Source organism: Quercus lobata, chromosome 6 (genome assembly GCF_001633185.2).
Source record: "Quercus lobata isolate SW786 chromosome 6, ValleyOak3.0 Primary Assembly, whole genome shotgun sequence".
NCBI lineage: Eukaryota > Viridiplantae > Streptophyta > Magnoliopsida > Fagales > Fagaceae > Quercus > Quercus lobata.
Genome location: NC_044909.1, coordinates 53,724,909 through 53,738,276, shown reverse-complemented (window position 1 = coordinate 53,738,276; position 13,368 = coordinate 53,724,909). Strand labels below are relative to the sequence as shown.

At 35.7% G+C, this 13,368-nt stretch overlaps 1 protein-coding gene across 2 annotated transcripts; it reads left to right on the top strand.

The window, feature by feature from the left end:
• The first annotated feature begins 2,832 nt into the window (after positions 1 to 2,832).
• On the top strand, positions 2,833 to 12,941 carry LOC115995304 (phosphoinositide phosphatase SAC7-like). 2 transcript variants are annotated; one of them, XM_031119819.1, is made up of 21 exons: positions 2,833 to 3,265; positions 3,884 to 4,040; positions 4,515 to 4,592; positions 5,298 to 5,425; positions 5,511 to 5,602; positions 5,951 to 6,008; positions 6,254 to 6,310; positions 6,396 to 6,429; positions 6,560 to 6,640; positions 7,678 to 7,784; positions 8,865 to 8,951; positions 9,043 to 9,120; positions 9,213 to 9,283; positions 9,385 to 9,483; positions 9,915 to 10,014; positions 10,418 to 10,526; positions 10,673 to 10,745; positions 11,188 to 11,281; positions 11,802 to 11,897; positions 12,351 to 12,417; positions 12,645 to 12,941. In XM_031119819.1, exons 2-21 carry the CDS (start codon positions 3,893 to 3,895, stop codon positions 12,770 to 12,772), a joined length of 1,785 nt encoding a protein of 594 aa, XP_030975679.1. In that variant the 5' UTR covers positions 2,833 to 3,265; positions 3,884 to 3,892; the 3' UTR covers positions 12,773 to 12,941. The 2 variants fall into 2 exon arrangements, with proteins under 2 accessions (XP_030975679.1, XP_030975678.1); XM_031119818.1 differs by having other exon boundaries at positions 3,875 to 4,040.
• The last annotated feature ends 427 nt before the right edge of the window (positions 12,942 to 13,368 follow it).

Sequence of the window (13,368 nt, the reverse complement as noted above, 5' to 3'; positions counted from 1 at the left end):
AGCATAAGCTTATTTCAGCTTTTCATTGTACACTGTACTATTTCTATGCCTTAACAAAAGATAAGTTTATTTCTTTCTAAATACTTTTCTTTTCTGTAGCAACTACTTAGTGCATGAACATTAAATACATGCTCGTCTTTAAACTTATCGATGTTATCAAGTATCGTAATCGTAATTATCAATAAATTAAACTCTGGAAACTAACTGGAATAACGGCCGAGCACTGAGCGATGCATGCGAAACAAATGACCGAGATCGATGAACTCTGAATAATTCGTCCGAGAGTGTAGCCGAATAATGAGGGACTTCGATTGTGTTTTTGGGTAATATATTGCACTATATTGCATCAATCCCTTTGGTGTTGGGGACCCGTGCAGTTTAGGGATTAACCCAACTGTTAATGGGGAGTTTTCCTCGGATAAAATTTAATGTTCAAATAACAGTTTTTTTTTTATATGTACTTGGTTTCCCCACAGGCTTGAGTCCGAGGACCATGCAAGGCCTTGGTTCTGTCCAAAACTTGTAAAATTTCTTTTTCGTACTTGGTTTCCCCATAGGCTTGAGTCCGAGGACCATGCAAGGCCTTGGTTCTGTCCAAAACTTGTAAAATTTCTTTTTCGTACTTGGTTTCCCCATAGGCTTGAGTCCGAGGACCATGCAAGGCCTTGGTTCTATCCAAAACTTGTAAAATTTCTTTTATGTACTTGGTTTCCCCATAGGCTTGAGTCCGAGAACCATGCAAGGCCTTGGTTCTGTCCAAAACTTGTAATGTTTCTTTTTTGTACTTGGTTTCCCCATAGGCTTGAGTCTGAGGACCATGTAAGGCCTTGGTTCTGTCCAAAACTTGTAAAGTTTCTTTTATGTACTTGGTTTCCCCATAGGCTTGAGTCCGAGGACTATGCAAGGCCTTGGTTCTGTCCAAAACTTGTAATGTTTCTTTCTTGTACTTGGTTTCCCCATAGGCTTGAGTCCGAGGACCATGCAAGGCCTTGGTTCTGTCCAAAACTTGTAATGTTTCTTTTTTGTACTTGGTTTCCCCATAGGCTTGAGTCCGAGGACCATGCAAGGCCTTGGTTCTGTCCAAAACTTGTAATGTTTCTTTTTTGTACTTGGTTTCCCCATAGGCTTGAGTCCGAGGACCATGCAAGGCCTTGGTTCTATCCAAAACTTGTAATGTTTCTTTTTTGTACTTGGTTTCCCCATAGGCTTGAGTCCGATGACCATGCAAGGCCTTGGATCTGTCCAAAACTTGTAAAATTTCTTTTTTGTACTTGGTTTCTCCATAAGCTTGAGTCCGAGGACCATGCAAGACCTTGGTTCTGTCCAAAACTTATGAGATTTCTTTTTATTTGGTTTATTTTTCGACCATAAGCCCCTATACCAGGGCGGGGAAAGTTGGCTTGAGGCCGGAAGCCCCTAGAGATGCCCGCGCCCTTGGCACTGTAAGGCGTAGCCCTTAGCAGAAGCTTATGCCGGAGCAACAACTGTATGTCGCCGGAGACGGAGGAAGCCCCAAGAATCTCTTCTTGCTAGAGAGCTGACTCCACCGCCACCTGCGCCAACGCGCAAGCCTTCCCACAGACGGCGCCAATTGTAAGGACACAATTCCTTTGCGGCCCAATAATGATGTTGGGCTCGCATATGAAAGATCCTTCACAATATGATTTGTAAAGAGTGGGCTTGAAAAACTAGTCGTTGGTCACGGGGCGATGCCCGGTCTTGGTTTTAGAGGAATTCGTGTAAAAAAAAAAGGATTTGGGCTTGAACGTTTAAGCCCTACGGCGTCGCATCCTATGGGATGGGTCTCCTTGGACTTGATCCGAGGACCCTTAAGGTCTTACCCCGGTTACCCGACGATGGGTTTTTTCTGTGATCTCAGGTGTTGTTGAGGTGTTCTCACCCATGTAGTCTCTCTTTTTTTTGGAGGTGGGATGGGAGTCCCCCCCTTTAGATTTACTTACTTTCTTCTTTTATACTCGTCTGCGTTAACTGTCATTCGTCCACGTGTAGGGTCAACCTTTACCAGACTGATATTTGTCCCATCAGTCTAATCCCAGAATTGTTGGGGATGATTGATAAGGCTGAAGAATACGGCTCTGCTAGGTGCAGAGTCTTATCTGGGAAGGGTCATAAGGGTAACTTTTCCAAGATATTTTAGGTCTCTTTTCAAGTTTAGTCCTATACCAGTTTTACCCCTTTATTCCAGTGGGATTTTGGATCTGCCGAGGACTGAACTGTCCTCGGCTGTATTCCAAAACAGTCTTGTGCTCTATGTTATCGGGCTTGGGCCATAACTCCCCTCGGCTTGGGCCATAACTCTCCTCGGCTTGGGCCTTCGGACTCTCCACGAGCAAATGGGCCTGGCCCATAGATTATTGGGCCCCACAATAATAATTTTACATTTTTGGCTAAGTAATTACGGAAAAGGAAATAATTAGGTGTAAGCCTTGAATGTTTAATTCCTAACCCAAATAATACTATATTTATTTGGTTTATAACTTGATTTTTCTCTTTTATGGCAAAGTTATCATTCTTCATTAATATTTTTTATAATCCAGGGTATTCTATTTTTAATTTTTAACATTAAAAGAACCACGCATAATGAAGTTGGCAATCTTGATTAATTTTAAAAATGAACTTACAACCAATAGGAATTAAATATATTTGGTAGACGAAGTTTTTTTTTATATATATATATAAATATATATATATATATATATATATTTTATGGCAATGTTACCAATTTAAATTTTTTTTTGACTACTTTTAAGTAATTAATAGCATGCAATTTCTGCCTTTCTGTATTTTCCTTTTTGGGCATAATAAGTGCCAGTACTATCCGAGCTGTCAAAGTTGAACAGGAGGTATTCAGATCCAACGGTCGAGATTCTTCAAAAAGACAATCTCCCATTGACTATATATTGGGACCCACAAACCCCATTAACGAATAAAAACATGCCACGTGTAACAAAACAGATTCTTCAGGTGCGAGCGAGAAGCAGTAAAATTCGTTGGGCTTGGGCTGGGCCCAGCACTACTTTAGCCTAAATTCGCGCTTGCTCTGATTGAAAAAATTACTAGCGAAATCCAATTTCCGCGAAAACTAAATCCTTTTTCCTTACATTCATTTTCCAAATCTCGATTTGGATCCAATCAAAATAACTTTCACTATCTCAGGCCGCTAGATACGATGATCTCGACGACGTCGTAAGCTTAGCATCCTCCGGTGTTTCTCTCGATTCCAAGGACTCCCTTGGCCGTACAGGTTCACCCTTTTAACCTTAATTTTAATTCTCTCATTATTTATACTATGAACATGTCTTAATACCTGCTTTACTCTTTTTTTCTTTTTAAAAATTGTGTTCCCAATCTTGAAAATTCCTCTTCTATATAAACAAATTGAATACTCATATACCATTGTGGTTATTAAAAACTTTTTTTTTTTTTTTTTTTTTTTTTTTTTTTCCGATCGGTTTAATCGTTCAGGTATCGTATCCAACACTCTCTGTTCTTCGTAATTAAGGCTTTGTTTGGCTGCTGATAATGTATTTTATCGGAATTGTATAAGATTTCTTGGCTGCCAAGCAGGAAATCAGAGATGAATTGAATTTGATTGTTAGTTATTAGGAGCTCCGAGAAAATTTGAATTTATTCAATTAGCAATTCATTTGAATTTTGTTATTGTTGTTTGTTAGTGAAGTTCAAACATTTCTTGGCTACCAATCAGAAATCAGAGATGAAATTGAATTTGTTGAAATGAAATGAAAAAAAAAAAAAAAAAACAGTTTCTATTGTGTAGGTGAGAGGAAATTTGAATTTATTTAATTGGCTATGCAATTGAATTTTTGTTGTTGTTGTTGTTGTTGTTTGGAAGTGGATTTAGGTTTCAATAATGATGGAGAGGGCTGATTCTAGTAAAAAGCTATATTCGCGTCTGCGTCTATGGGAGTTTCCGGATCAGTATATTGTTGAGCCCACTGATGGCTCTTGTGGTTCCTCCTTGGTCATCAGTCGGAAGGACGGCTCAATGAGTCTGATTGGTGAGTTTATAATGATTGTTATTGATGTTCGAGTAATGTTAGGGACTCGATTATTTTTCACAACTTGTTTTGACAGCGAATTATGATTGGAGTTATCACTTTCACATGGCCTACTACTAACATTGCTTTTATTAGGAAAAAGTGCTGTTAGTAGTGGGCCCATGTGATGATTGAAGAGACCATTCTATGTGTAGTTTTAGTCACATGACATTTTTAACGAGTCATGAACTTGCGTAAATATACGCATGGATAGTCTTATAAATTACCATGTAGTGGGCTGGAGGAGATGGGTCTAAACAAATTTGGAGCTAAACTTTGTCCCTTTTATTATAGATGCCAACAGTTAGTGAAAAATTTTGTGCCTCTAGACTTATTGTTAGTATTTCTCAGTTTCTATTTCTGTTAGTTGTGTGTTTTTTAGAGTGTTAATGGTGAATATTTTAGTTGATGGGTCTTTCTTTGATCACCCTACAGATGAGCTTCCAGAATCCAGCTCTGTTCCTAAAGTTCGGCCAATTTTTGGTGTTGTTGGGATGCTAAAGCTCTTGGCAGGTAAAATATCTTTTCAAACGCTCAAAACATGTTCTTGTGTGTTTTAGGATAGAGAACCTTCACTTACTACTTTAAATTCATTTTTCCCTAATTAGTTGCTTGCATAAGATTTTTGTCCCTTTTCAATTTAAGATATCGTACATTAACAATAGTGGCTTATAGAGCATTGGTGCCATTTGTTACAGCTTAATTTATAAATTAAGCCAGCTTATTTTCTTAGGTACAGCTTAAGTCAAACCCAGTTTGTTTTTATCTCACCAAAATGTGCTATACACTAAATGATGCTTGATGGCTATTTATGTTCTCAGTAGTTGTTTTCTGTTCATTGATTGTTAATTGATGTTGATATATGGTTTTATTTCATTTTTAATTCTTGAAAATGGTAGTTGGGTAGTAATTCATGGCTGGGAAGATTAATTGCATATTACAGTGTGCATAAATTTTTGGTAATAAGAGACGGATGAACCCAAAAAATGCATAAAGGCACATTGAAACATGATTCCTGAATGTTGGGGATATGACACATTTGATTGGCAGAATTGTGGTGCCATGTAAGACCAGTGGAGTAAATAGAACCTAAAACAGAGGAAGGAAAGATTAAATCAAATGTATATGCATCTAGTTTCTTATTCTAATATAATTATTGCACTGGAGTTGCAGCTTGTTTGATTATATTGATTTTTTAATATTCTTCTATGCTTTTAGGTTCGTATTTAATAGTTATAACCGAGCGTGAATGTGTTGGATCTTACTTGGGGCATCCTATCTTTAAAGTTTCATCCCTGAAGATTTTTCCCTGTAATCATTCTCTTGAAAATTCCACTGCAGAGCAGGTAAGTTATTGCCTTAATGTTTATTTGTCTTATATGGATGGAATTTGATTTCAATTCTGTAATTGTTATATGAACTTCCTCGCAGAAAAAGATGGAGACTGAGTTTTCTGGGCTGCTAAATATTGCAGAGAAGACTTCTGGTCTGTACTTCTCATACGAAACCAATTTAACACTGAGGTCAGCATTTTTTTCCGCTTTCGTGGCATTTGTCCATTCTTAATTGTGTCTGGGAAACAAACAAATGTTCTTACCTAAAGTGGATCGGCAACAAAGAGCTGGCCCCCCTCCCCTTCCAAAAAAGAAAGTATTTTAATACTTCTTTATTTGGCCTTTGCACATAAGGTCAATTCTTAGATTTATTCACGCTTAAACCAAATCAAGATGTAATTATCTAGAAGGGGATTAATCTTACAACACAGAATATTGTACTTGTAACTGACGGAGACACTAAATTTTATTTATGTTCACATCTGATGCAAATGATGGCCTTCACACAAAATATGATATTTTTTGGGGGTGCTGCAGTGCACAGCGATTAAATGATCTGGGTGATGAGTCAAAATTGCTTCCTCTTTGGAGACAAGTAAGCCTTGATCTTAGAAGTAGTTGCTTTTCTTTTGTTTTTTGATTTTTTCTTTAAGATATTAGTATATGCTGGGTCTGAAGTTAGAAGGTAGATTTCTTATGTAGGTTCTGCCTACAATTTTGTCTGAATGATGATTTTCAATCTCTGTCATCATTCTGTTCAAGCTTCATTGCTGTTTCTTTGTAATTTTAGGTTTCCAGTAAATGGGGATTTTGCTAATGTCACTAATTTTTTTGCTACAGGCAGAACCTCGATTTCTATGGAACAACTATATGTTGGAAGTGCTCATAGATAACAAGGTCAGGTTGATGCCAAAGTTGTTGTCAGTCCTTTTACATGTATACTTTACTAACTGCTAACATTTATATGGTTCCCTATGCACAGCTTGATCCGTACATACTACCTGTTGTCCAAGGGAATATCCTTATCTCATTGTTGGATTCAGTTTTTTGATTGTGTCACATGAGAGTGTATATTTATAGTTTAGTGGCTTATATAAATGCTGGTTGATTCTTTCTATTTCAAGTTTTTCCTTAACTGTTCATCAAGCTTTAATAACTTTCAAGCAGCCATTGGGAAAGATGTTATTGATGTTACTCTGGTTGCGAGGAGATGTACAAGGAGAAATGGTATTCAAAGCCTGTATTACCTTTTTATTTTGTTAATATGTATCTTGGTCTGTTCATTTATGGTTATCATTACTGTTTTCACAAAGACTAGTTCAGTACTATATTCTATACAGAAGAACTCCAGGAAATTAGTAATTCCTACTGATTTAATAAGTTTATCTGCATGAATTATTAATTTTTTCACCATTATACCAATACTATTCACTTGCAGCAACTAACTTTTTGATAAGTAATTAGTTTTATTAGAAAACACTAGGATGCACCCTGGTTTACTCCCCAGGGTTGGGTCCAAAGGGCTTCTGCCCTGGTGAGGTTCCACCTCTCACACCCTTCAAGGTTCCTTGCATTCCTTTCCCTCGTGATGCACCATTTGCTGCAACTAACTGATAGAGAATCATATTAATTCTAATAGGAACTGGGATAAAATATATGTGAGGGTCTGATAGGGTCTAATATACATCAAGAGGTTTTGATTGTTGGATCATTTGTAAAGCTTTAATTTTAATATCATTTGTAATTTACTTATCCAAAAATAGGTCATTTCTAAATCAATGCCAATCTAGCAATTGTATCAGTAACTAACCATTTTTGACAAGAGAGGGGCATGTTTAATGCATTTTACAATTTTGTATCCATGCACTTAATTTGACACTGAACATTTTGAAGAACATTACATGGGCAATGACCAAATTTCCATCATAGTAGAAACTATAAAAAGATCCATCACAAACAATTTGTGAGACAGATGCTTCCAATCTTGACATATGCTTTGATGCCATATGAAATGATCTACTATCCAAAGAGGTCTCTAATGAGAAAAATTTACGTGCTGAGTGCTAACAACTTAACACATGCTTGCTGACTGATAGCATGATTAAAAAGTGACCACGTGCTAATGAAGTTTCAGGAGCACCTAGCCATATTCTCATCAATGCACAGTAAAATGCATTATACCGTTTCCTCTTTCAAAGTGGCATTAAGTATTGGCCTTATATCCTCTTGCTAGTATAATAAATAATAGTTGCATTCCTTACAAGGCACTCGGATGTGGAGAAGAGGAGCTGATTCCGATGGGTATGTTGCTAATTTTGTGGAATCCGAGCAAATTATGCAATTTAATGGATTTACAGCATCATTTGTTCAGGTAATGTTTTATATACTTTTTAGTTATTTTTTGTTTATACAAATATCATTACAAATATACAGTCCTAAATCCTAAATGCTAAACATAAAGGGTAAATGATACTTGACAAAAGCACTGTGGATATCATATTTTGTGAATGTTAGAGTGGATCTTGTGGCATAGTATGGTAGGCAGTATAATTATTATTTTCTAAAATCATTATATTAGATAGTATAGAACAAAATTTTTAAGACCATAAAAAAGAAGTAACACATTCAAGATGTACATTTGACAATCAATGTGAAAAAGATATTAGTAATTTGCCAATAAATTGAGGGATGCTGCATTCTCGATATGTATTAAGAACTGAATCCCTCCAAAATTACCAGTTACTGTCTTTACAAGCAGTTGGTTGAATTTGTTTCCTTTTAACATTGTCTTGGTGATCTCTACAAGGTTTTGAAAAACATTTAGTTTCTTCACTTTCAGATTGTGAAAGAAGCAGAGTGAAAAGAGATGCTTGAATTTGTTTCCCCGCTTTCAAATGTAATAGCTTATGTGCTTTTGGAATAAGCATTGAGCCCTGACTATTTCCCAGTGGAATGAAAATGCTTAGATAATGTAAATTTAAGCTGATTTGAAGTTAACACTCATCACGAGATATTGTGATTACCCCCTTCCTTGATATGAAATGATCACCTTTTAAAATTTCTCCTATGACACATTATTGCCACTGTAGTGGATGGCATGAGTTTGGACCATGAAAATAAGGATATCTTTACTTAAAGGTGCTCAGAATAGAGCTGGAACTCACCCAAATTTTTGTCTGGTTCTTGTGACCATGAGAGTAAACTCTAGTCCTCTCAGATTTTTGGAGAAAGAGGGCTTTATGTCATTTAGTGGTTTATAATGAACATCAACGTTTAAACAGCCAAAATCAGGGTGTGTGGGAATGCTTACCATTAATCTGATAGAATGAATATTTAGGATATCTTTTTATAAGTAAATGGTTGAAAGTATTTTAGCAGAATCGGTAGTGTATTATGCTTGCTTGTTATCTGAGTTGTCTAGTCTTATATGCCCTTATATTGCCTTTAACAGGTTCGGGGGTCAATTCCATTGCTTTGGGAGCAAATTGTAGATTTGACATATAAGCCGAAGTTTCAAATTGTTAAACTTGAGGAAGCTGTGAGTGTTGTATTATTTGTTCATTTATGGCATTGTTAGATTGCAAATGAATGCTTTCTACTTGTTTTTGACTATGCTGTACTGTATACAGCCCCGAGTAGTTGAGCGACATTTTCTGGATTTAAGAAAAAAATATGGGGCTGTTTTTGCTGTTGATCTTGTCAACAAGGTACAAAAATTTCCCCATTTGTAAATTTGTGTATGTGTAGGAGTGTAACTATTTAAGCTATTTATTCTTATGCTACCTTTGTCACTTTTCAGCATGGAGGTGAAGGACGCTTAAGTGAAAAATATGCGGGTGCAATGCAGCATGTTGTTAGTGATGATGTAAGGTAAAAATTCTTGATACTAACATTAGAAAAATATAAAACTGTGTATTTGATGTATATATTATTTTGTTTGATCTCATGCTGAGACCTACTCAACATTGTAGATATCTGCACTTCGATTTTCATCATATTTGCGGGCATGTTCATTTTGAGCGCCTCTCAATCCTTTATGAGCAAATTTCAGATTTCATTGAGAGAAATGGGTATGGTTTCCTTCCTATGGTAATATATACATAACTTGGTCTTTTTAGATCTATACATTTATGTTGCTTCATGGCAGAGATATGAGGCATTTGGTTCAATTATAAGGACTCATAAACTGGAGTGTCCTTGTTACGTAAAATGTGTAGTTGACATACTGATGTTAACATTAATCATTTGTGCTTTGTTATCTTCCTTTTTGTGTGTTTTTAGAGTTGCAATGACTAAAAACACTACAGCACAATAACAATTGACATGTCATGCTTTCACGGGTTGTTTTTTTGAGATATGCTTTTTCAGTTATCTACTAGATTCTCTCATGAAAATACGTGAAGAAGAAGCATTTTCCATGACTCAGTTTATGTGCCCAACACGTGGTCCAAATAAGTGTGTAATTAATTTCCTGAGTTGCTTGCTTGTTTTCAATTTTAAGGTACCTTTTGTTGAATGAAAAGGGTGAGAAAATGAAGGAGCAACTTGGAGTTCTGCGGACAAATTGTATTGATTGCTTAGACCGTACGAATGTTACCCAGGTAGGTTAACATCAATCACATAGAAAACAGCTTAACAGCTCATACAATTATGCCTCTGCTGAAATTTGCATATGTAGACTATGACTTCTGTTTACTGCAAAGGGAGATCTAAGAAATTAGTAATTAAAACTCTAATCTTTATCCCAGAATAATGTTCTTGAAATTTAGGAAAAAAATTTGTAGGTCATCATCAGTGTATTGTGTCTTTTTCTACTTTAAATTTTTCAAATTGCAGGTGAGGCATGCACTTCCCTTATCCTTGGGTTTTTCTAGTTGTCATTCTACTGCTTATCTTTCAAGTTTTGAATATGACGGAAAAAAAAACTATCCTGTGGTTTTCTTTGTTAACCATTAATTTTCTAATTAATTATACAAGAGTAAATGTTCTAAGATATGGTTGCAGAGCATGATAGGCCGGAAAATGTTGGAGTTCCAACTTAGAAGGCTTGGTGTTTTTGGTGCTGAAGAAACTATCAGCTCACATCCAAAGTTTGATGATAGCTTTAAAGTCTGTGAGTACTTTAATTTTTCTGTCGCATAGTATGATGTTCGCTTTCGTATTACTTGTGGTTATTTTCTACTTTCCTAATCATATTTTCCATGGTTCTCCTACTATGTGAAGTCTGGATTTTACTTATTCCTGTTTTTGTATCTTCAGTGTGGGCTAATCATGGGGATGACATAAGCCTTCAATATTCTGGCACTGGTGCTTTGAAAGGAGATTTTGTCAGGTACTTTTCCATGGATCTACTCTAAAACTTATTTTTACATTCATGTCTATGTGCTCTTCCATTGTTGGTTTATTGAAGCTCATGGATGAAAAAGTCTTTCTAGTATTTTCTGACTGGAAGGTGGATAAATTTTGATTTTATAAGTTGAATATGAGTTTATCTGCAAATGTGTATGAAATGGCAAGCCTTTAATTGCTGTATTTCATTTGAATGGAGCATTTTGATGTAAGTATTTCTTCTTTTATGTTTTGCACCTTTGCAATATTTCATACTTTTGGTTGAATAATTTCCTTGGATACATCATTCTGACTAAAACCACATGCCCTACTGTCATCATAAAGATGATGATATCTATATGAATACAAGGATAATGGCACTAATGTATAGCGTGGAACTTTTTTTCCCCTGTACAATAAATTGGTTCTGTTTGGTTGGATTATAGATATGGCCAGCGGACAATCCAAGGGATCCTTAAGGATGGATGGAATGCCCTTGCACGCTATTATTTGAATAACTTTTGTGATGGAACAAAACAGGTTAGTATGTTTCTTTCTTCGTTCAAATTATAGATACTCAAATGGAGTTTTAGAAATTGTAGGCTATCATCAAACTTTTTATGTTTGTTATCAATATGTATCCACTTCTTTCTGAACCTCCACCCCCCCACAACACACACACAAAAAAAACCCCTGGCAACAAACAAAATAACTTGACCCCAGAAATTTGGTGGTCTGTTGCTATCTTTTGCATTGAGACTTTGTTGAACACTTGAACTATGTGCTGATCGGTTGAATGATTTTCATTTCTTATAGCATGCTTTGTTTCTATGTGCATTTACATAATTCGATATGTAAGAGTTGAAGCGGTTATTTGCTTTGTTTTGTGCAGTCCTTTTCATTTGATAATTTTCCTTGTAATTCTTACAAGATCTCATTTTTTGTCAAGCTATGTATGGTCACATTGTACATCCTTTATGTGAAGAGATTGTGATTTCTTTCTGCAACATTATCAGAAACTAAACTGACTTTCTGTTCTCTTGTTTTTGAACATCTGAAGGACGCAATTGATCTCCTTCAAGGGCATTATATTGTTTCTGTCAGCCGAGATATGACTACCCCATCTCAAAAAGGAGGAGGCCTTGAGGCTGTAGCTGTGAGTACAAGCCAAATGCCAATAATTTTTTTTTAAGGCCACAAATTTTAGTACATTTTTAGTAAAGCTTGCTTATACGCTTGGATGTGCATCTCATTTCATTCTCCACTGAGTCTAAATACATCAGTTCTTGAATTTGTAGTTTTTGTGGAGGATGTTTCCAACTAGTTTTCTCAACAAAAATAAAATATCTACCTAATTTATTTCAAAATATTTATTTTCTTGTAACTATTCCTTTAACTGCATCCTTTCTGTTCTTTATTTCACATTGGGATGTATACTCGATTTCGCTGTTGCTCATTTTGAAACAGTTCTTAGGACTTTAGTGGATGCGGAGATTTATCCAACTGGTTTCCTCAGCAACAATTTTATATTTTTGTTATCGATTTCTAGATATTTCTTGTAATTATCTTCATATCTCAAACTCTAACCTGGGATTATTTCTTTTTGCAGTCCTTTCCACTGGCTTTATCACTGGTTTTGACTGGGTTCTTTTTCGCAACTATGTCATTGAGGCAAGGTCAGTGGAGTATTGCTTGTTTAACAAGAAGAAATAGTAGCTAACTTCAGAATAAACAGATGCATTAATTTAAAGTATTTTTCTTTGCTACTCTTCACTTGAGGGGCCTTGTAAAGAACCATATAGAGCATCCTTTGTTGGAGTTGCAAGTCTAAAAGACATTATTTTTGCTAACGTGGGAAAATTTTGTTTTTTGGATAATGATGTTTCATTTTTCTTTTCCACAGGTCAATACGATCTTCGGCACTTTTTCTTTTCGTTTATGTGGGCAGGCTTGAGTGTAGCTTTAGCGGCATTTGTGAGGGCCAATGGCAGGATTTTCTGCAACCGTCCTCGTCTGCACAAGCCTCGTTGATTCTGGGTCTGACTGATTCCAATTTTGTGTGAAATTTTAATCTTTCTGCTAACTAATATTTATTCATTCACACGATTTTGTAGTTAAGTGTAGCTACGAATTCCTGGTTGGTTATATCTGTAAGTTTTTGGGATATAATTTAAGCAATTGTTGTATTCTATTTGTCTTCTTGTCATTATTATTCTTTTATTTGTATAATTGATTTTCCTTGTGGACATCGTTGTTGCTAATTTTGTTAGTGAAAGATGAAAGCTCCCATGCTTGTAATGTGTTCAGTAAAAGTTGATAGTTTGAGTTACTACATTATTGTATTGTTAAATTATTATTATTTTTTCCTGGATTTGAAAATGAAAGATGCCCTCAAATTCCCATTTATAATGGAAAAGAAAAGCTTAATAATAATAATAATGGAAATGAAAAGCATTAAGATTATCTTCTTTCTTTCTCGTAAGATAAACGAGGGGAAGTGTATAATATGTTGGGTAGGTTGGTCGAAGCGGGATAGCATTGTGATTGATTGTTTTTCCTTTTTCTGGGCAAACTGATTGATTGTTTTTCATTTTGTACATTTTTCTAACTCTGATGAAATCATTTGG

Bases quoted from the DNA above. Each gene is read 5' to 3' on its own strand.
- LOC115995304 (XM_031119819.1), top strand. From the start codon at position 3,893: ATGATGGAGAGGGCTGATTCTAGTAAAAAGCTATATTCGCGTCTGCGT. The intron at 4,593-5,297 runs GTAAAATATCTT...CTATGCTTTTAG, and splicing joins GATGCTAAAGCTCTTGGCAG to GTTCGTATTTAATAGTTATA. The intron at 11,282-11,801 runs GTTAGTATGTTT...GAACATCTGAAG, and splicing joins TTTGTGATGGAACAAAACAG to GACGCAATTGATCTCCTTCA.